The sequence below is a fragment of the Chaetodon trifascialis genome, chromosome 15 (assembly GCF_039877785.1).
Source record: "Chaetodon trifascialis isolate fChaTrf1 chromosome 15, fChaTrf1.hap1, whole genome shotgun sequence".
Lineage (NCBI taxonomy): Eukaryota > Metazoa > Chordata > Actinopteri > Chaetodontiformes > Chaetodontidae > Chaetodon > Chaetodon trifascialis.
In genome coordinates this window covers 19,091,328-19,114,240 of record NC_092070.1, presented here as the reverse complement: position 1 = coordinate 19,114,240, position 22,913 = coordinate 19,091,328, and the positions used below count along the sequence as shown (strand labels likewise).

The 22,913-nt window shown below is 41.9% G+C and overlaps 1 protein-coding gene across 1 annotated transcript; it reads right to left on the bottom strand.

Annotated features, from left to right (window-relative positions):
* Positions 1 to 310: 310 nt before the first annotated feature.
* usp31 (ubiquitin specific peptidase 31) lies at positions 311 to 17,671 on the bottom strand. The gene is made up of 16 exons (XM_070981187.1): positions 16,443 to 17,671; positions 16,087 to 16,221; positions 15,561 to 15,655; positions 15,378 to 15,470; positions 14,709 to 14,844; positions 14,160 to 14,307; positions 13,886 to 14,066; positions 13,512 to 13,623; positions 13,270 to 13,364; positions 12,443 to 12,520; positions 10,609 to 10,738; positions 10,078 to 10,197; positions 9,182 to 9,407; positions 8,910 to 9,068; positions 8,537 to 8,689; positions 311 to 7,665 (listed from the first exon to the last, which is right to left on the bottom strand). Exons 1-16 carry the CDS (start codon positions 16,965 to 16,967, stop codon positions 6,176 to 6,178), a joined length of 3,876 nt encoding a protein of 1,291 aa, XP_070837288.1. The 5' UTR covers positions 16,968 to 17,671; the 3' UTR covers positions 311 to 6,175.
* Positions 17,672 to 22,913: the final 5,242 nt, after the last annotated feature.

Genomic DNA, 22,913 nt, shown 5'->3' with positions numbered 1-22,913 from the left:
GATAGTCCTGCAGGTCTGAAAACAGCCCAGTGTGAACGGTTATACTCATTACTGACTCAAGGTGAGATCACAGGCTATTCTGATATAAATCCATATGAAGCTGTGAGTACAGCACAAAATGTTGCTTACCTTGAACGCTATTTTTACTAAAATTATCTTTTAATGCTGCATAGTGAGTCTTCATAAATCAGTGAAATGCAAGAGGTATGGAGTCCTGCTGAGGGACAATTTGTTAGAGAAAAGCTCCCTCTAGTGTAGAAACAAATACAGCCACGCAAACAATCCTCAATAACGACACACCACTGGAACTGTTTCAATATTTTTAATCCCATTTTTCATTTTGTACTTGCATCTTGCATGGGTAAACCAACAAAGTATATACACAATTGTCCTTTTGGAGAATTTAAAAAAAAAAAAAAAAACATTAAAAGTGCAGCATTATAACAAAAGAGAAATAAATTAACATAGAAGACTGTGACATGTCTAATGAACTTGAAACTATTGAGTGTCAAAACATTTTGCTCAATTTATAAAAAAAATAGATAAAGTAAGAAAAAATGAAGAGATCAGAGGCCCTAAAAGAAAATAACATGAGGCCAGTTCAGACAATGCAGATGTCAATAAGAACCTCATGAACCTGGTACAAGAAGAAATACAGTAAAACAGCCTTGATACATGACAGAAAAGTCTCAATGTGTGTGACATACGATATTTTACAAAATGAATGCATTAAAAAAAAATCATAAGTACAAGACAAAGGGGAGATGTGCTATGCACTTAGCACTGTAGTGTTCTTTGTCAGCTTAAAAACATCTACATGAGACTCATGACATTCATTCAATACACAGCTCCTTGTATCATCCAAAGAAAGATATAAACTATTCATTACAATTTGTTTTACTTAAGGCTTCTGAAAAGTCTCAGTTTGTAGTGTTTCCATCTGAAAAATGCCCTCAAAAGCCTCAAACGTCTGCCTGCGAATGAAGTCACAACCCAAGCTCCTGGCTGCGAGTTCTGTCGTATCGCAACGCTCGCGTCCACGCTGCTGTACTGCTGTGGCGCCACAGTATCAGCAGAATCTTAAGTCTGCGGCTCAAATGTAGGATCTGGGGATTTCAGTGGTTATTGCAACTTTGATTCAGTGGTAAAGCGGCTGCACAAACACGCTGCAGATAATGGCATCAATTAATGGTTTCACCTTGAGAAGTGGAACTTTTTGTGACTCGCTTAACAACAACAGCTGCGTCAACGGCAATAACTCGATGAATTGATTCTCTGATCTTAATTAACTTCTGCAAGGACGCCTATATGCAATTTAACAATTAGAGTGAGTGATGTTTTACACCCACTTCACCAGTTATCAGGAACAAATAGTGTCGCTGCTTTAATGCATGTTGGGAAGCTGCTGCTCGTTCACTGAAACTGTTTCCAATAAAAAAAATGAATGAAATGAATATAAAAACTGAAATGAGTGATGCGGCATGAATGCTACAAAAAGTACTGACTGAACATTTGCATTGTAATGTCATTGTTCATTATATACTGTAATATAAAACTACAAATCTGCTACTTTCTTTATTGCATTTCGCGATATTATTCTATTTATCTGAGTTGCCTTTATGTTGGACATGGACCACATCTTTGATGCATTTCAACAGGGGTTCACAAACTGTTGTCACTGAAGTGAATTAATGGAAGGCTTTTTCACAATACAAACATACACAGATGAGGCTATTTAGTAACCACATAAAGATGACCACATCCGTAGTGTTGTCTCTGCTGGTGTACAACAGTAATTATTAAACATCTTGTCAAAAAAAAAACAAAAAAGACAGTAACCTACCGGTTTGGTAGGAGCACCCAGAGAGCACAGATCAGCAGAATCAAAAAAAAACAAAAAAAACATAAATACACATATATAAACATTAAATGGTCGAATGCTGAAAGCAATTATGGCATTAAATAGATTTTCATATAGGCAAGATTTTTAAGTTTAATCCTTTGAACTGTACAGATGAAGTATTCTGTAATTTCTCATTTCTAACTATTGGAATGGTGTGCAAATTAAGCAATGGAATATACCAGCCATGCTCTGCTTCTACTTGCATAGTTAATGAAGTACATGCATTAGCGTTTTCATGCAATACTGCATTCCTTAATCATTCTCATTCTGTACATCGACGACAAATAAAACACGGACGATGACTGCGGTGAAGCAAGCTGAGGAGGGAAAGCTATTCTGTAAAGATGTTGATTCGTTTCTCTTGAATTTTACAGGTTTTTGACATCTTGTTTCAACAGGTATGTCTTCAATGGCCTTTTAAGCTCTCGAAAGTCAACCGTGTTGCACTTTTTTGGTAACCGATGAATGGGATGGCTATTGGATTATTGCTCTACCACTACCATGTTGACAATGGCATTACAAAACTAAAGAAAAGTAGTTCTTTTATGATTGGATGCTACTGATTCAAAAGGTTCCTGCGACATAACGTGATACTGCTGACACTCAAAGCAGCTCAGCAATATACTACAGACCTCTTTACGACTGTCACCAGCTCGTCTCGTCTAATCTTTTGTAAGAACAAAAGAGTAATGTAGGCAGTGCAGAGGCCATAAACACAAAGACTGGAAAATGGTTGGAAAACAAGGGAACAGGCTGAAGCTGTCAGATAAAAAAAAACTGCCTCATAAAATGTTTGGTTTGATACAAAACGATCTCACATTATGAGCTATTTAAATATAAGTAATGTACAATATGACTCACGCCGTCTACTAATCCTTGTTTACAATACCCCAAAAACAAAACAAAAATCTCAAAAGTGAGGGGCCTCACATCCTAATGCACTGGATTGTGGTGACATAAATGTAATCCAATAAAATTATTATTTAGCAAGCAGATGAACGGACAAACAAGCGAGTGTAATGACATGATGCAGCTCGAAAATGCACACAAGCCACTGCGACTTAATTACAGACTTTAAAGCAGGCAAACAAGACGGTGGAAGCCAAAATGACAGAAAATTGTCCTGCTTTGATCCAAAGTGCCATGCACAGGTTCCTGAAAGGATTACACAATGTAAAGTAGAAAAGAGCAGCTAAAGGAAAACCACATTTAAACAGCAGGATGTTATTTCTATGGTCAATGAGCACAGCAGCCATGACTTTTTTTTTTTTTCTCTGATGGCGTTTCGGGAGACAGAGCTGCTGGTCAGCCTGCGCCAGTGATGAAGATCCTGAGGATACTACTGTTGTTCATGTTCATCACTTAACAGGTAAACTGACTGAAAAAGTCAAGTTTGATGCTCTGGCTTCAAGTTCTGGAGAGAAATGTGTTTGCAAACTTACAAAACTGCAGGTAGGAGTAAACAAATACATAATTTATGTTTGCCGTGTGTTTTGTCATTTCTGCGGCCTGATTATTATTCTCAACAGATGGCTGTTTAAATAAAACATGGCTGGGTAAAATTTGGGGGAAAAGTGTCACCATAAAGCAATTTTACTTGCCAACAGCGCACTGGTGAACAGCTTGTTGTGAATCTTTGAGTTATAAATAATAATGACGGGTCTGACAACAAGCTGTAGCGCTCAACTCGCCGTCCAATTTTCGCAAAAGTCGCCAGAAAAACATGACGCAGCTGTGTTTCTTCACAGCAGATTACCACTAAAACAGCTGCTCTAAGAGTACGATTTGGACACAGACATTTCAAGCCAGGCACACGAAGGCTGCTGACGTGCTCAACTGCGCGCAGACCATTTAAATAACATACATAAATCTTTAAATTGAGTGGTTTTTCCTCTGAAACCATCTGAGAACCAATGTAAACCCGGTCGACGCTACAGAGAAACAGCTGAGAGAAATGCTCGAGATCTATAATTCAAAGATGGAGTTAATGGTTAAAGTAAAAACTAATGACATGACCACATTCATTCATTAAAAACACACCCTGCTGGTATCTAAAGTATGAATATTGCAATTGCAGGTGGGGTAATTCTACAGCGATGAAGCTGATTGTTCAAAATGAGACCAGCAAGCATGAAAACAGCAGCAGTGACCATATCCTGCCTCTGCTTCGATCACTACACTGCAAAAGAAATCAACCACGCAGTGCGTGACATAATTCAGCCCACGTATCCACATTTGGACAACAACAGCTCAGAGGCAATATGAATGTACTTCCAGGATTAATTAAACAGCCCGTTATCGATATTTTGTTTCAGCCCGATGAAGACAAAAATGGCCACGCATCATCTTCTCCAGTGAGGTACCACAGGTTATGATAAATGCTGCCGACAGGGTTCTGGTCCACTGAAGTGTGTGGTCACAGTTCTGAACATCAGCACTTGAAATCATGCTCGGTTAAGAGAAATCAGTGCCAGAGGAGCGTCGGCCTGTTACAGCACCAGGTGTAGTACAGAGGTGAATTCTTAAAATGACCCCTGAAACGCTGAGATGAATGTACCCTTTTACCTTTTCAAGTCTAAGGCCGGTTGACGATACTTTACGATATGTCTCAAACTCATGAACAGACAACATATTAAAAATTAGATAATTACATTGTTAAGTTAGTGTGCATTTATATATATATATATATGTATATGACTGTTCTGGGTAAAAGAAAACTACTTTATCTGTACAAAGTGCGAACATCCAACATTCCTACTCAGTGATGCATACAGTAGTAGACTACAATGTTGCCAAAGGCAGTTATTTGTCTCCATGTGCAGTATTGAAAGGCGCTTAAGATCATTTTCATCTTGCTCATGGAAAGGAAAAAAATGGGTTATATGCTATATACTTTGTCAATATCTGTACAGACACATACATTATATATTTATGTATTTATATACTTTGATTTTAAAGGGTTTCATTCCAAAACTCGCCATCCCTTTGAGAAAAAGTCGCTAACTTGATAAAATACATTTCTATCGAAAAAGTACTAGTATTAAACAAAAATAAAGTTTTAAAATATTGGAAAACTTGTCTCAATGTGAGTACCAGCTGATTCTTTCTCATCTCAGATTCTTTTGTCTTTCGGTCCTAGGCCTTCTATCACCTCTGCATTTCTGCTGCTTTAGTGTTCGTAATCACTCACTTTAAAACCCTCTTTTCAGCCACACATGAATACTCAACACTCTCGAGACATGAAACGTGAAATCAGCACAGCCTGCTAATGCCTTTTCCTCCATAGCTTTAGCTTTAGACACTCATAGTACCCCTATTAGCCAATGCATGAGGTGTATGGAGAGTGTTTGGAAAACAGATTGCAGGTTTTACTTAAAAACAATCAATGAAAACTACCACGAACGCTTAGCCAAGTATTTCAGAATGAAACTCTTTCGTGTTTGTGTGTGTGTGTGTGTGTGTGTGTGTGTGTGTGTGTGTGTGTGTGTGTGTGTGTGTGTGTGTGTGTGTGTGTGTGTGAGCACATCAACTCAGTTTCAGTATTTATCCAGAGACTATTTTTGATGTTATGGGTCGGTTCTCACTGATGTGTGGCTTAAAATACTTTTTTAAGCATCAATAGCTACTTTATTTCCATCCTAAACTGGAAGAATATCAAGATGTCTCTCTAAAGACATTAATGCATCGTTGGTGCATAAAAGATTAAAATGTTTCTTACTCCCTTAATTTCTTCTAATGTATAAGCTGCTGCTTTTTAAATCAGGTTTTTCCAGCACAATATTTTGCAAGCAAATGGAACTTTGCAGTGATGCAAACAGACATCAAGCCTCTTATCCGAAGGAAAGATAATTGGAGTAATACGCGGTACAGCTGAATGCATACAGCATGTTCATGTACCCTCTATGCCAGAAAACACCTCATGTGTCAAGCCATCGCCCTGTAGTCTTTCTTACTAGCACCAAATTCAAACCTAATGCTCAAAGAGAAACAACATGCACTGCTTTAAAAAGTAGAGCTGGCGGCAAACCAGGCCGCACTCAAATATGCAGATGATGCACACTTCTGCACCTTTTATCCAGCAGAGCTAAAAATACTCAAAGCTGGCTGTCAATATTCAAACTTCAAAGCCAGTATTTGCATCTGATGCCAGAGTAAAGAAAAAAAACCCAACAACATCAAAAAATGTCTCTTTACAAATACATCTGGTGCTCATTGAAACTTAGGCACAAAGAAAATAGCTGCATTATGTGAGTTCAATGTACTGTGGATGTATCACTGAGGCCTCTGTGTTGTACGTGCAGGAGATTGCATGCTTGATGACAGCTTTCGGGAAGACGCCATCCTTTCAAGAGGCTTCTTCCCGTTTGCGGGAGACTTGAGACTTACTTCAGAAGTGGAAGACTTGGATTTGCCAACGTTTAATAGAGTGCGACTGAGAGAGCTGGGGGGTTTGGAAGACGCCTTTGTCTCTGACTTTGTCTCACTCCCACGAGTGTCTAAAGATGCCTGCGAAGACACAGCATCTCCTGCCTTTCCCTTATCGCCATCAAGGTCCTTGGCTTGTCCGTTCTGCTTGCATGTCCTCTCTGAGGCCTTTTTGGCAAGCATGGTGCTTTTTCCTAAATCAGCCGACCGGCGGCTTTCCCTTTGTCGGAGGGCGCTCTTGAAGAAAGACAACCCCTTTTCTTCAGGTTTGCTGCTGCGCTGAAGGTCCCTGGTGGACACGCTGGGTGAGCGCAGGCTCGTGACAGAAGAGCTGCTGCTGGAGCTCCTCATTAGTCTCCTCTCAGGCCGGTTGCTTTCCCCACTCCGAGACAGCGAAGAGCGTGCTAACGAGCTGCCTCGGAGACTGTCGGCCAGGGGGCTAGTGTGCATAGAATCTCTGCTGAAGCTCCTTTCGACCAGCTTTTTCCGATTACCCGTGGAGCTTTTCTCACTGACGCTGGAACTCTTCTTTGCCGTTGGTGAGGGAGAAGCTGAGGACTGAGGTGTGGAGCGGACGCATGGCTTATGTAGTGGCGTTTCTACAGGCTGAGCTGCCTCCTTTGTTTTGGAAGGAGTTCCACTGGGCGTAGAGGTGCTTTTCTTGGCATTCACACTCTTTTCTTTAGTATTGCTCATCTTTTTGCCTTTCACAGGTGTACTGGAAGACGTCTCAGAAGCAGATGTCTTGTGGGTCGAGCACAAACGTTTTTTGGAGGTTTTCTCTTGCTCCGCTTTGCTGGAAGTCTTCGTGGAGCCTGTGCTTTCTGCCTTTGAGGCAAATCCTCCGATACTGCTCTTACGTTTCTGTTCTTTGGAGGGAGTAGCTTGGGCGGATAGAATGTTTTGGTCTATAGCTGTAATCTGGTTGTTGTTTTCAGTTGGCTCATTTTTGGTGCTCTTCTTTTCCACTGGAGTGGGAGCCCTGCAGTACATCATGTCTAGGAACCTCTTATTGTGGTCCTGGTCACTCAAGTTGCCCTCTATCATAGACAGGGGAGACCTGCTGCCAAAGTAGCGCTCATGTCTACTGTAGCTGCCAAAACACGACGTGGAAACTTTGTCATCGCAGGCTTCGCCTATCCTCTCTAGAGGTGGAGAGCATCGGGAGTCAAGGGAGAAACGTGAGGGCGAGTTAGATCTCATGTGCAGCTTCGCAGAGAGAGACCACGAAGGCTTTATCCCGCTGTCGCTGAAGGCTAGAGGACTAGCGATGGACGACCTGGAGGACAAGCTCTGACGCTGAATGCTCCTCACAAAAGGGCGGACAGAGAAGCCTCCTGAAAACAAGGAAATGAGAATCATTGTGTTTTTGTTAGCTTAGAATGAGCCCTTCATATCTACAAAGGGGGTGAGCCCCACCCAGTTTCCACTGTAGTCCCAGAACAGACAAACCAAACACTTCCTCTAGAGGGCACCCTTTGTGTTTTTATATTACCTGAAAGCCACCATAGGTTCAACTGGCGGTCTGCAGACCAGGTCTGTTCACACTGATTTAGACTAATAAAAATGACAGATTTGGAAAAAAAAAAAAAAAAAAAGATAATATTAAATAATAACAGGCTAATTAGGCCTTATTTTAACGTCGGCCGCCATAGTGTATGCTTAAAATAATTCTAGCCCTTGGACAAATGTAGTTGAGGACCCCTGTCCTGCACGCTTGGAAACAGAGGGGTACAGCGAGGGGTGTTGAGTTGGTTGCATTTGCAGCCTCACCACTGTTAAGACACTCAAACGTACAATAAAACATATAAGTAATAAAAAACTGGTTCTATCCACAGTGAGATCTGTGAAAGCTGTAGTAAATACCAGTTTGCCTGGACAACATATTTGGGGTCTATGCTGACCCTGTGTTCTGGAGGGTTCAACACAGCCTGCATTTATATTAACCACAAGCAGCAGCTCGAGCCACATCTGTCTCCATTTGGATCCACTCGGTATGTGAGGTTTCCCGCAGAAGAGAGGCTCTGTCAGGCACGGCTTCCCGCTCTCAGTCGCACGTGACACATTCACACCACTTTCTTACTTTCTACAGCAAGCTCTGAACTTCATGCTTCTATTAGTTCTGTGACCTGAAACTGAAAACACGAGTCCAAAGACAGCGGCAGCTCATGTGCGTGTGATCACAAAGAATACCAATCCCAGCCTCACCGTCATCCTCGCTGCGTTCTCCTGGAAACTCGACTGACTCAGCCAGTGATGCCAGAGAGGTGCGTCTGGATGAGGCTCCGGAGGCCAAGCTGGCAGGCCTACTGCCAGGTAACCTGTTGATCCAGTGGTCACACAGAGATGAACTGGTGGATCCTGCGTAGAAGACAATAAAAACTCTAATAAGACAATGTCTCCAAAAAGGTCTGACCTGTGTGGTAGGTACATACACATTAAAATAATCATCTAAAAAGGTGACACTTTATTCTAGTAGTTCCCATGCTTCAAAGCTTACAGTACAGTACTTTTCACTGCAAAATGACCGGAATTCTAAATGCAGCAAATATAACAAACACACAAGGGAATAAACACTGACCGGCAACAGAGCTGTTGGCCGACCACGAGGGAATCGCCGTCCTCCGCTGGTAGAACAGTATGTAGGCCGTCTGCTGACACACGTCATCGTCGGCTACTGGTGAAACCTCACTGTCATCAAAGCAGTACCACTGACCATCAATGGAGTTCTTACAGTAGGCTGTGAGTGCAGAACAAAGAGGAGAACAGGTCAAAATGGATGATGAACATATTTAATTCTACAGCCTCATTATTCTCACATACAACCTCTGAGCTAACGGTTTATAGCGTTACCTGTGTAGTGGCCTCCGTGCATGTTCCCGTGGTGGTTGCACACAGCATACAGGTCATACAGGTAGTCATCGGGGTTTCTTCCCAGGCCGTATGGCCGTCTCCATGGCGACCAATGGGAGGGTAAACTCCAGCTGCTCTGGCTTCTCTTAACCACATGAGGAGCCATGTCCATGCCCATCAGCGGGAACCTCACCATGTTCTGCATCTTCACCCTGCGGTCCCCCTCCTGAGACAGACGCCAGCATAAACCCATCAGCACTGAAGAACGACTCCAGCCTACTTATCAGACACAGCTTGCAGTCGGATGACATGTTATTTGTTATCACACAGTCTCAGTGTATTGAAGGTTTTGTGAAAAATCCAAAGTAGCTCCAACCATTACTGAGCAGTTTTAACTGCTCGATCCGTTTAGTCAAACCTACAAACAATGCAGGCTTAGAGAAAACAAACTTTTTGTAATCAAATCTCTTTTTAGAAATTAAATCCCTACACAGATATCCCAAGTGAGGCTGGGTATTGTTTAAAATTTGGTGCCACCACAATATCTGAGTTTCAGCACTGATAATAAAACAATAATTTTTCTATACCTCGCAGTATTCTGATTCGCATAAATAACATTTCATTTAAATCAGAACCTGTTTAAAGAATAAGTAAACAAATCACCACATCTGACCAGATTTTTGATAATCAGAGCTTTTGACAGATTTCAGTCAGTGCAAACAAAAATAATTTGATACAAAGCCCTTATGAAAGGGTGTGCCAACAACAGAATGCTCAGAAATCCAACATCAAGTCAAACACTAAACAACTTGAAGCCAAATAAAAATAGGGGTGATTCGCGCTCTTCATGCTCAGAAAGCACATTCAGTTTCCAGTGGTTGGTCGAGCTTAAATACCTGTCTGAACCGCTTGAGATGCAGTATGAGCACATCCGGCAGCGTCCACAGGCTGAGCTTAATGCGGCCCTGCTGCAGCTGCTTGCAGTGGGGGCAGCGCCACGCGTCGTCTGGGGCCAGCTGAAACACACAGAGCACCAATCAAGGCCGGGCTCTGACCGCACTGCTTATAAAACAGCCTTCACACAGGATGAGGCCCAGAGTTTTTCCCTCTATTCTCCTCCAGAGCAATCGCAGGCAAGTCAAACCACAATGTCTATGTAGGTCCGTGCTCAGAATTTCTGGTTTATTCCAAACATAGCATTAGGAGTCGAATGCACAGCAGAGCCACAGAGAGTGAAAGGCTTTTTGAACTTCAGCAGAAGAATAATAAACCGGTGGGGGGGACAAATGTGAGGCTATACTTCAAAATGTACTTAACACTGACCATGTGCCAATGCAAATCTAAGATTTATTTTCTCATGTCAAACTACTGACAGCGCATTCATCGGCCGTGTGTAGTTGCAGCCACGTGCGCGGTCACAATCCTACCTGCTCCTCCTTCGTGTAGAGGTGAAAGCACTGAGCGAGGGTGCAGGCCTGCGGCTGATGATGTTGTTCCCTGTGCAGATACACACTCTCAGCATCAGGAATGTACTCCTCCTCAGTGTGTCCGAACAGGCTGTGGGGAACACGAAGCACAGTCGTCCATTCATTCAACAGCAAGGTCACGTGACGATCACAAGATCTGGCCCCAGGATTTTGGTCAAACTGCTTCTTCGAGCGAAATGAAATATCTCAAGACAGTCGATGTAATTGCTTAACACATCACAGTAATCCAGTTTGTCCTTTAATATACTATCTTGCATAGTAGAAGTTTTTCTTACAGTACTGGATTTTTCCCAGCAGCACTGAAAAGAGCTGAGAGCGGCTTCACAAACAACACCTGCACAAACCTTAAGTACATGCAGGTTTGAGGGGATTCATTCAACGTCTTGCAGGCTGTTTCCTCCACATGTTTCTATAGTGCCAACCCAGAAATATGATGAAAACGTTTGGTCAAGATGTGACTTCCATTTGACCAGCGAAGAGTGTGTGTACGTGTGTTTTAAGCACACAACATGGTAGTAAGTTTAAGGGAGGAAATGAGAGCAGACATGCTGTTGATTGTGCAGACTGAACTTCGGACGTTGGCATTTACTTGGTCTAAAACCACAACTGTTTGAAATTCAGCACTTTTTAACGAAGATTAAGCAAGTTTATTGTTCAAAAGGGAATCATTTGATGAATAGCGCCTACATTCAAGGGCTTTATTTTGGTCCTGTAGGTTTAGTCCTATAAAACAGCCCTTGATCAGTTCAAGATGCTGCTCAGCTTGACGGACTTCCTTTTCTGAAATCCTGCACAATGCAGTGACTGCCGCCATCAATTTTACTGTAACACTGCTTCACCTGCAAACCTGTCTTCTTCGCTGACACATGAAGGTGCAGCCGTGTGTGGGCGAACTTATCTTTGTGACTGGCAAGCTGCCTTCTAAGCCAATGAGCAGTCACATTAAAGGACCAGTGTGTCAGATTTAATATGAATAATTAGAATAATAAACTTTATTCGTATAGCATCTTTCATACAAGAAATCCAGCTCAGTGCTTTACGACAAAGAAATCACATGCCCGAAATGCAGGTGTCATTTAGGGTGAGCAGAATATGGCAGAAATTAAATAATCATAACTATGTTTTCATTAGTGTATAATCACCTGAGAAAAGAATGACTGTGTTGTTGTTACCTTAGAATGAGCTCTTTATATCTAAAGAAAGATAGCGCAGAAGGGACAAACCAAACACTGACTCCCCTTGGTTGCGGTCTGAGACCTCACTGCTAGATCCCACTAAATCCACCACACTGGTCCTTTAAGTTGATAAACTGGTTTGATGGTTTGACGAGCTGATCGATCACTTTGTTTCAATACGTGATGCTGTTGACGGACACTGCTGCAACACGTCTTTCACTTAAAACTGATTCAGTCATCCCAGCCGTGCTGCCTACATGATCATGTGCACGGACCAACTCGTTAGCCTGCCTGTGAATGACTGGCCTTCACTAAAATGACATTAAATTACAAATAAATCGCACATTCGATGTCATGCCTACAAGGCAAGTTATTAAAATGAGTGGCTCGACCCGTTCTTTCAAATGAACATTATGTCTGAATCAAATGACGTTTGATGTATGAATGTCTCCCACACAGTTCTGCATCCGCCTAGCTTTTCAAAATATATTATTCCCAATGACAATTGGAGACCTGGCTTCTTTTCATGCTGCGCAGGACAAACACACTGTAGATAAGACAAAACAGAACATCGGCAAATATTCATCTTTTTCACTCACTAGTCCTTGGTCTCTTTGTCCCACTCGACCACAATCTTCACATGTGGTGGGCCCCCTTGTCCACAGGACTTGTATGCTCTGCAGTGGAAAGAAATCAAGGTGTCTTTTATTAATGGGATTTTATACCTCTTCATTTATGTCGCCGTATACTAGTAAGAAAAGCCTTTTCTGGGAAATGTTGTGTGCCACATTATCCACATGCATTTCAATGCAATTTAAAAATGAGGTCAGTGTGAAGGAAACTTTCTTTAGAGGATGGGTTAATCCAGTATGACCAGTAAAAAATGAAATCAATTAGTCGCTCTTAAAGAGCAGAAATAAGTTCAAAGCTGCAATATACTTCTATGATAGCTTTTGTTGAGATTATAGAATTGTGTACACGACAGTAAAAAGACAGTTCAACATATTAATCAATCAAAGGCACTTTATTTCACTTTGACTCATGCACTTCTGTGGAGCTCTAATGTTGTGACTTGTTTTTATTGTTGTCAACCTCTGCGCGTAATAAGCCAAACATGCTAAACAGGCATTTTAAAGTCAAAACCATGTTCAGGCATGCCACTTAAAGCAGCCTATGAGAGGAACAGAACGGATGGGGCATGTGTGTAAGATTAAGATGAGATGGATGTGACATGTTTACACAGTGTTTACTTTGATTTCAGCCTTGTTCACTTTCACTGAAATTAATGCTTAAAAAACACTTATAGTTTCAAATATCTGCATTCCCCCGGCTGGGTAAAGGAGATTTCTGAAAGCTTACACAGTATACACAGATACACGGCCTAATTCAGCTGTAAACGGATCCTGTGTAAAACAGCAGAACTGACCTGTCCACAGTTGGATGACACAGCGGTCGCTCATCTTGAGGAAGGAGGTAGGTGATACCAACGACGCCAACCACCCGAAGACTGAAAGGTCCAACCTACACAGAGACAACATCAATACCGAAATGTCCCTGATAGTAATCACACATTCATTTCGCTTTCATTTCACTGGCCTTTCCACTTAAGCATCAACCCATTTACTGCGTATTCAATTCATAAGGCAGGCTGCTTGCTCCTCTTCCTACCTGAATGTAGACCCCAGGCCTCAATAGATGTCTCATTTTCTCCAGGATCTCTTTCTGTAGAGCATCCCAGGTCACAGTGCGCTCCATGTACAGTACAAAAGGCAATCCAAACCTAAAACAACAGAATGTGTGGAGTTTCGTTAGCCGTTATGGATTTCTATTGATTTCTCCGGGAAGCTGTGAACAACACCAATAGCCCGTGATTACATTACTACCATCTTTAAAAACAAACAAAAACTGGATATTGTGTTATAATGATACCTCAAATCCTTCTTATTAACAAGAACAGGAGACAAGAGCGTGTGTTAAAGGGACATAAGACAGACGGGGGACAAGTTAGCGTCACAGAACATAGAATATTCGGACTGTAGTACCTCTTTCCTTGGTGGCCGCTACAAGCTCTGTTACACACCAGGAGGATCATTTTTTCAGGTCCCAGGTTTTTATTGGGAGATGCAGTTAAAGGCGTCATGGCCCCCTGCATGAAAGACGGAGTCCTGCTGATTTCTGTCCCGTACTTTAAGTTGTTATGATTCAGGTTTGCCAGAAGACTTCCTGTGAGAGACAGAAACAACTCTCCATAGAAACCTTTTCGATTAACTAAATGTAAATAAAGCTGAATATCTGCAAAATAAAAGTGCGGCTCACCTCTTTTTGTGCGTATGTTTTCCAGTTTGAAGGTCTCTGGTGTCTCAAAGGCAAATATGGAATCGCTCTCTTGAATGATGTCAAGATCGTCATCATCATCACAAAACGAACGATGAAAACCGTCATAGTACATTTCAGTCAACACAAACTGAAAGAGGGGGGAAAAAAAGAGTGCATTTAAAAATTTGTACCATCCACAATGTCTTGTTTCTTTTTGTTTTACACTGTCAATGCAAAAATAACCATCACCACAATATCGCCCCTCATCCTGCTGTCACCCTCATTAATATTTACTCTTGTGGCATTTTCATCCTGCCAGCTTTCATCAGTGTTAACACTCGGCTGTTGTTGCAGCCCTGGGGACAACTGTGTTTAAACACGCCTTCCTCTGAAACTGTGCATCGAGTCCACCTCACAGAGAGTCCTGGGTATGTGACGAACCGCTGTTCAGAGGTGGAACTGGCTTCAGGAACAGTGTGCTAACACTGTGTGACTGTAACACAGTCTCACTGTGTCAGACCCTGAGCTGATAAGAGACAGGAATAGCACCTGGTCCATTGGGATCTTGGTCTCACGTGACACCGCATCTCTGAGGCGATAGACGGTGCTGTTGAGTGGAACAGCGACTCCAATCCTCATACAGTGAGAGTACTTCCCCTGGTAGACCACTGTCACATACAGGGGCCTGGCAGTGAACATACAGAACATATTTTACAATGCAAGCATGGTTTCTCCTGCTTTACAGCCATGGCTTATATGTATGAGAATATTAGATTAGAGGGACTGACGACACCTGGAAGGTTTGAAACTCTAAACTGCACACTCCTCCCAAACCTGTTTGCTGCTCCTCTTGCACTCTCAACCCCCCGCCCCCCCCACACACACACTCCTAACACACCAGGTCACATTCCTTCTATAACCGCACACAGCAATATTTCTTTCATGGTCTCATAAACTTGTCAACACACACACACAGTTTGACTTTCAATGAAAGTTAACTTGTATACATGTTTCCTTGCCCTTGCTCAGAGGTTTAAAAAAACAGGAGAAAAAAACCACAAACTTTTTTTTTTTGAAAGCCTTACAACCAACATATGTTCACTTTAATTTTGCATAAACCTTTTAATCCAGTAATAATTAGTCATGAACGTGTAAAAACCTGTCAGCGGAGCACCGTTAACCGATCATGCTGTAGCACAGCTCATGAGAGTAACCCACCGTGTGTGTGGCAGTGGGATCGGTAAAGAGATGCAGAGGAAGGGATCAAACGTATTGCTCTGCTTTTGGCAATGTGGGCAGGTGAGAGAAGACCTGTTGGGACAAAATTAAATCTCTTAATGTAGCAGATCATGTGGCCATAATGGGGAAAAACACTGGACTTTCATTGGACATAAAGTTTACCTGTACTGAGCCTGAAACAGTTCTTGCACAAACGACCCCGCAGAGAGGGGAGGAGACGGCCCCTCTATGCTTTGGTCGTCTTCTTCAATAGGCGGCTGGATGGACACAAACAGGTTTCATTAGTCTGATTTATAAGTTCTAAATAATACCAGTCTATCAGGGTTTATCAGCTATTGTGTAAGCCTTCATATACTGTTGTCATTGACTAGTTCCAGGAAACAGAGACGAGGCAAGACCAGGCAAGCCAAGCGTAACCGTACTGTGCACTGCAGCCAATTTTTAAGCTATACTAAGTGAGAATACATCTAACATCTGTGAGTTACAATGTAATGTAACACAATAGCAATAAAAAGAAAAAACTGCTTTCAGCTTTCCAGACACAAAGGACTGTATGGATGAGCAATAATTGTTGTATAATTGTTAAATTATCAATTAAACTTCAGTGGTCAGCGTTGGTGGACTACATACATTCAGTGTTTTTCAATAAACAACCCTGGAACAACCCCCGCAACTCCTCTAACCTCACCTTTATAGCCGGCCTGCTGTTGGGGTTGGTCGTGTTGAGGTCCTCGTGCACTCTGTCCAGCAGCCACAGGAGAAACTCTTGAGCATCGTGCTGAGCGTTCCCTTTGAACTGGGTGGCATTTTTTGACACAGCGTTCTGCAACAAACAGCACGGCCCAAATATTACAGTGCATGCAAGGCCAAAATCTCAACGCTTTATTTGTCAGCCATGAAAATTCATGACAGGCTGCAGACCCTGAACATCATTTGTGCAGCAGTGTTGTGAGTCAGTAGTACTAGCATTTCCAGCCTGCGTTAGCAAAGTAAACATTTCCACGGGCAGTGCACAAGTAGGATTCATAGAGATAATGAACTTACCTTAAAATCCCTGCTGTGCTGGGGTGTGTATTCAAACGTCCATAAAGCCCGCACGAGTCCTGACAGTTGCTCTGTAACTTCTCCTTTGGCCAGAGGACCCTTCTTCTGCAGATGCACACCATTTGTCTTTGGTTTGTCCTCATCCAGCTCGCTGTCTTTATAGTGCTCCAAAACCAGGTACTCAGCAAACAGTTCGGTGTTACTGAGGCACTGCAGAATCGCATTCATGAAGCAGGTGTTCCCGTGGTTTTTGAGACCTGACACTCCAGGAACTCTCTCTCCAGACAGGAAAGACCCGAGGTCTCCATCATCCATGGGCACATCTTTACCTCCAGATTTAAAAGTGGAAAATCCTCCATCATCTTTGTCATCTTCTGTCTGCACTTCAGATCCAAAGTGAGATAACGCTGTCAGTGTCCTTAGGACCCTGCTCATAAAACTGCCCACTGAGCGCACTGAGCCTCGCCTGAACAGCTTCTTGCTGAAGCTCGACTTCTTGTCCTTGGTTGCGGCTTTACAAGACATGATTTCTTCTTTCACAGACGTGCAACTCAGACAGATGTGTCGGGAAGAACGACAGCCATCTCACTGGCTGCTATCTGCTGCTCCATCTCAAAACATGTAGACGGCAATGACGCCAACTACTTCACGTTAAATCTTACGCTGCGGGCAGCATTTGGTGTATTAGCTAACCTTAGCTGATAATTCCATTTTAATTGAGGTGTGTAAAGCATGCAGCAGTGGAAGGTTAATTTCACTTGTCAAATAACGTTAGCAAAGCGTGAGCTACAACCTTGCCTAAAACATTGGCGATAGCCAATTACGCAGTGGATTAAGAAGCATAGCATAGTCATTGCTCAGGTCAGTTGTTTACGTGTGCAGTTTGCTCCGGGGTTACCTTGTTTTTGCGCTTTGCCGCCCCGCAGCAATGAATCAACATCGGTTACGCTGAGAGCCAAGACAGCAGTGTTAGCTAATTTAGCTAACGCTGACGCTAGCTACAATAACAACAAGACGAACTGAAACAGCAACAGTCCTTTTCGGCGTTTTTGTCCATGTCCAAAAGAAACTGATAGTCTGCCATGGTATGCAGGTAATGGCAGTTAAAGTTGAGAGAGTGTCCGAAATTTGGTTAATCTCACATTTGTCACATATTTGGAGGTTCATTCGGGCTAAGCTACCAAATTGCAGGATCGTTTTACTTCTTCTTCTTCTTTCTCTTCTTGTTTGTGTTGGCAGCTGGTGCGCTGGTTTACAACTGCACTACCGCCACCTACTGGATTGGAGTTAGAGCAGCAGCCTGGCAGTAAAACATTTTTAGTCACCCTGTTTGTAAGTAACTAAAACATAGCCAGCCATTACTAAATCAGCAACATAATTGTACATATTGAGAAATAAAGAAATATTCTCCTTTTAACTGCTATATTACTTGAAGGAAGGAAATCTGCAGCACCTGCTCACCAATGTCCGGACAATCTGTCAGTGGAAATAAGATATCCACAAAGAGTTCATCGAGATAACTTTGACTTGTTCTCCACCCAGACAGACTCAGATAACTTTTCTTGTTTCTTATGGGATTTACATCGCAGATACTGAAGGTAGCAACGTCAATAATCGTTCTGTAAATCAAACATTCCTGTTTTCTGCTTTTACCTGTCATGACCTCTGAAATAAATTTATTCTGCTTTCATTATTCATACGTGCTTGCTTTTGTGGGATGTGTGCTCTAGTGCTCCTGAAGGCTAACCCAGTACTAAAACATTAGCCAGACTCTCCTTATCATTATTTGAACCTGTATTTCAGAGATTTGTTGATTTGAACGCATCACTCCAAATTTGAAGTGCCTGTACCAGTTCAATATCTGCTGTTTGTGCTTTTGAGCTGTAGAAAAGATGTGAGATTTAATGACAAATTCATGAATTCATGTGTCAAAACAAATAAAAATTATTAAAAGCAAATAAAATAACATACAGTCATTGAGTCGGTGCCATTTGTCAGTTCATTCGTCTGCCTGAGGGAGGCAGAATGAGCATGGGAAGAGAAAAAGAGACACAGAGACAAGCTGTGTCCATATGTGCAAATACATCATCTAAGAAAGTGTGTACCTAATTGCAATGAGTTTATGTGTGTGTAGTTGCATGTGCATGTGTGCATGTGTATATATGTATTTGTATGTGTCTGAAGCGAGTGAAGAAGTTTAAATGCATTACTTCATCTGCATGTTCACATCCTTGCATCTTAAGTGAAGCAAACAAAATAATCCAAATTTTGTTACCTTAATGGCACAATATGTCAAATTAAATAAAGCGGACTTGAGCATGTGAGAGTGGAAACACTGCGAGTTAGTGGTTAATGCATCTTCGTATTTAATCAATATGAATCATCTGTTTTCCTTTTCAGGAAGGCAGGCTGGGAAGATAAAGACAGAAGAGAAAAGAAAATGGGTTTAAGCCTAATTAAGCTAATGTGAAAGAAAACATAGACTTTGCACTAATTTATAATCTACTTAAGGCAGAACATCCTGTTTACCATGTAAAGTCCAAATCCTATGTGGGATGACAAACATCAGTTTTATTCCTCATACTGTACTTTACGGTATGAATTCAGCAATAGAAAAGAACTCATTAATGAAAATCCTCAACATTAAGGAAGAGCTGTGTCATGAGGCGGTTTGTTGTGCCACAACTCACAGTCTAAGCAGTTCAAATGCCTAAATTAATAAATGAAAAGATGGTATACAACGTATTGCATCATATGCTGCTGTTAGTCACTCAATTAAAGAAAATCTGAGTGTGTTAGAAACCAAAGTGCTTTTTTTTAGAGAGAGAGAGAACGAGTTTTGATTGACGAGTGACAGCTTTGTGTTGTTAAAGATCTGATTGGCTGCTTAGCGTAAACACTGGTAGTTTTATTGGGTACAAATCAACCTGTTAGATGTCATTGCGGGAGCGCCTCAGCACATACACACTCCTCACCACTGGGTGGCTCTACATGCATCCCTGCTCTCCTGACATCTTTTCGTTGTATGTGCTGCTGCTGCTGCTGCTGCTGCTGCTGCTGCTGCTGCTGCTGCTGCTGCTGCTGCTTTGGAAGATTTTGGAAGCAGCTTTGTGCTGCTCATCACTGAACAAAGGGGGTCAAATGTGTGGTGGCTGCATCTTTTTTGACCTGTCAACAGTTCACATGATCAGAACACCTGCCTGATGATGCCTCCGTTGTTACAGGTTTGGGGCTGAGCTGCGATTCGAACGGGAGGATCAGCAGAACGTGTTGATTGGTATTGATTTGTGGTAAATGCTGGTGACCATGCTGTTGGGAAGTATTCAGAGTTGCAGCTTCAACTTATAAATCACTATGGTTGGGACAAAATACCTCTGGAATGTACTGCAAAAGCATGCAATGAAAATAGATGTAGCTGCATAGCAACAAATACAAGTTTCTGCATACAACACGCCGCTTATCAACAGAAAACACTGCTTGGAATCATCTCATATGTACTAGAGAGATGAAAGGAAAAGAGGGAAAAGGCTGATGTGCTTCTCCAGCAGTTGCAACACACTAATGAAACCAGTAAGTGTGTGAATGACCTTTGAATGACTCAGAAAACTGAAGATGTAAATGTGATTTGAAGGTATAGAGCAGTTATTTGACACCGGCTGGTGCTGCAGTCCTCACGGGACTGGGGTCCATCAGAATGTAATAAATAAGCAATATAAAACTGAAGAAATAACTCAACTATAAAAAAAATGAACACACATATGTAAACATATCATAAAAAAAACACAATTTCCAATTTATCATCCGTTTTGCTTTCATCTCGCTTTCAATCCTTCACTTGCTGTTCGCCATCGACACTTCAAGCAGTTGGGGGCAGCTGGGGAAGTTCTCTAATGATGTGTCCATGGAAACAAGGCAAAGGGTCACATGTGTCTTATCACTCAACACGGGAAAAGCCTTCTCTCCAATTTAGCTGAGAATTTGAAATGGTGTCGAAACATATCAAAATCAGAGTGACGTCTACCTTTTGTTTCCCCTCATTAGTGAATTAGAGAAGGTTTCTGACGTGATTCTCCAGGTTCAAGCCTCTGCTCTCCTCCTCAGCCTGTTTATGTGTTATTTCCCCCTCAGTCACAGCTCGGGAGGCACTTACAATCAGCCATAGGTGAAACCAGTGAGAAAACAAAGTCTAAAAACCAACGACTGAAGCCCTTAACACTGGCAATCATCCAATCATGACCCGCTTGAGGATCAAGTATTACCCAGCATTGACTCACAGCTGAAAAACAGCGGCTGTGGGACACATTGTGACATCTGAACTGCGGCTATTATCTTCTTAAATGAGTGTTCGTCCAACGAAGAGCTGAAGTGTCGTGGCATTGAATTCTGGCTTTGAATCTGAATGTGAAGTAGCTCCAAAATGGTTGTTTGAAGCTGGGATTTGCAATACCACGCTACATCATTTCTAAACCAGATCAGATTTTATTTTGGCGTTAAAAAACAAATTTCACTCTTAGTAATCGATTTCCCACCTGAGATAATAAAAGCTTTAAAACTAGCTGTTATGTAGATTATTGTGGCTAAACAGCGATAAGGAAAGGAGGATTTTTATAAGCTTTGGCTTTGCTGATGCTGATGAAGGCTTCCATCTGTAAACTGTCAGTCCTGTGCTATGAGATGGTGTCTGACCGCAGCTTCTGTTTTAATGGCCATGTGTGAAATAATTTCTATGCTTAGAGAGGGGCACCTCTCCCCTACAAGCATGTAATTAATGTTCCTGTGCCTATTTAAAGCATCCGTGCACATGCCCTTCCGTTCGTGTGTCCTGGTGTGCAAACAGATGATTAAAAAAAAAATCCCTAACGTGTCCTCTGGTACAAAAGCTGCAAAGTGCTTCTGCTAAAGCTTATTTGCATGTGCTGTAAATATCTGTCATTCAACGAGGCACTGACACAGAACGTGTTGTAAAAACAGCTGGGGGTGCCAGGAGTCAACTCAAATAACCAAAGAAAAGTAGGTTTTATATCCTTTATTTAAATATTAATGCCATGCCTAATCCTCTGAATTATGGTTCAGATGTAATATCTCAAATAGCCAATGTAATTATGAGAATGCAAAGTCAAATGTGTGGTTGAATTTGAAGCCATTTACCATATTTGGTTGCCAATTGTTAGTTAGTTGTTTTATACATATGTGCATTTAATCACCATTAATTATTAGTTGCATTTCGTTGGCCAGAAGTAAATGTACTATACACACACTGACACACTGTCAAAAGTGGGAAATCTTCTTTGTTTACTTGTTTATTTTAGGGACAGACACTGAGACCTGCTGTACTGAATGTGCAGCCTGTGGTGGCTTCTTGGTCGCCCTCTACCATCAGCAGACCCTCGCAGGTCCGTTTGGATTTAACCAAATTGAAGCGGTGGATGAGCTCGCTAAGCAGAGCAAAGTAAAAGTACATGAATCCCACTGTGACTGACAGCTGAAGATGCTCCCCCCATCGCTCAGAGGATTTTTCTCGGCGACATCCCTCAGCAACAGTCAAATGATGCGTTCAGGTGCACACCGTAAACGCCCTCTCTTCACTCTATTCCAGTGCCTGTAGTCGGAAGCTATGATCATCTGCATCTAGCAATCCAGGCTTAGAGAGAGAAATACTTTCACTGTTAATTTCAATGAAATAACACTCAAGTGGTAACTGCTGTGCAATTTATTTTAAATCAGGAACATCTGAACTTTATTTTAATTCTTAACATTTTTACAAAATAGATGTTATCTATCTTTTCAAGCTGGCATCATCTTCTTACTGTTGACTTTGCCACTATAATCACACCACTATGTCACTTTGCTTGAGATGGCATTACATTATTAGATCAAGTGCAACACCACTTGTGAGTAACTGTCGTATCTTACAAGTCCAGCTAGTGCTTGCTAGGTTAACTGATCTGTGTAGTTTCATACTCTGATTTTATATACATTTGAAATATTTGGTTGTTAACTCTCTTTTGATCTGTATTTATTCATGACCATGTGCTACTGTAACTGTACTGTATGCTTTAAATCTGAGTCTCATTATAAAAAATGTCATCTTAATCAGAGTTTGAGTTGCGTGCACGCAGCTGGTGGTGCCAGTTTTATTAGTTTTTTTGCAGCCACTGCAACAGGTGTTACAACAGCAATAAGAAGGATATAATAAGCACAGACATTTTAAAACAACTTCCGACCCCTTCACGTCAGAACTTCATTTTACTCTCATTTCACTTCGTTTTTCTTCATATAAAAAACAATTTCTCCGGTTGCATTTCACCTCAACCTTTCTTGTGTCGTACTATCAGCGACATTTCCGACAGTAGTCGAGGGCCGTGAAGTGTCGCTGCACTTCCTATGGCCATATTTGGGCGGGCACCGGCGGAGCGTGAGCTCAGGAAAGCGTTTCGAAGGACCAAAATGAGCTTTTGTCTGTCGTCTATC

Coding starts and splice junctions, on each gene's coding strand:
- usp31 (XM_070981187.1), bottom strand. CDS start 16,967: ATGTCTTGTAAAGCCGCAACCAAGGACAAGAAGTCGAGCTTCAGCAAG. Junction 8,690..8,909: donor GGCCAACAGCTCTGTTGCCG/GTCAGTGTTTAT, acceptor TCTTCTACGCAG/GATCCACCAGTTCATCTCTG. Junction 7,666..8,536: donor AGAACGCAGCGAGGATGACG/GTGAGGCTGGGA, acceptor CCTTGTTTTCAG/GAGGCTTCTCTGTCCGCCCT.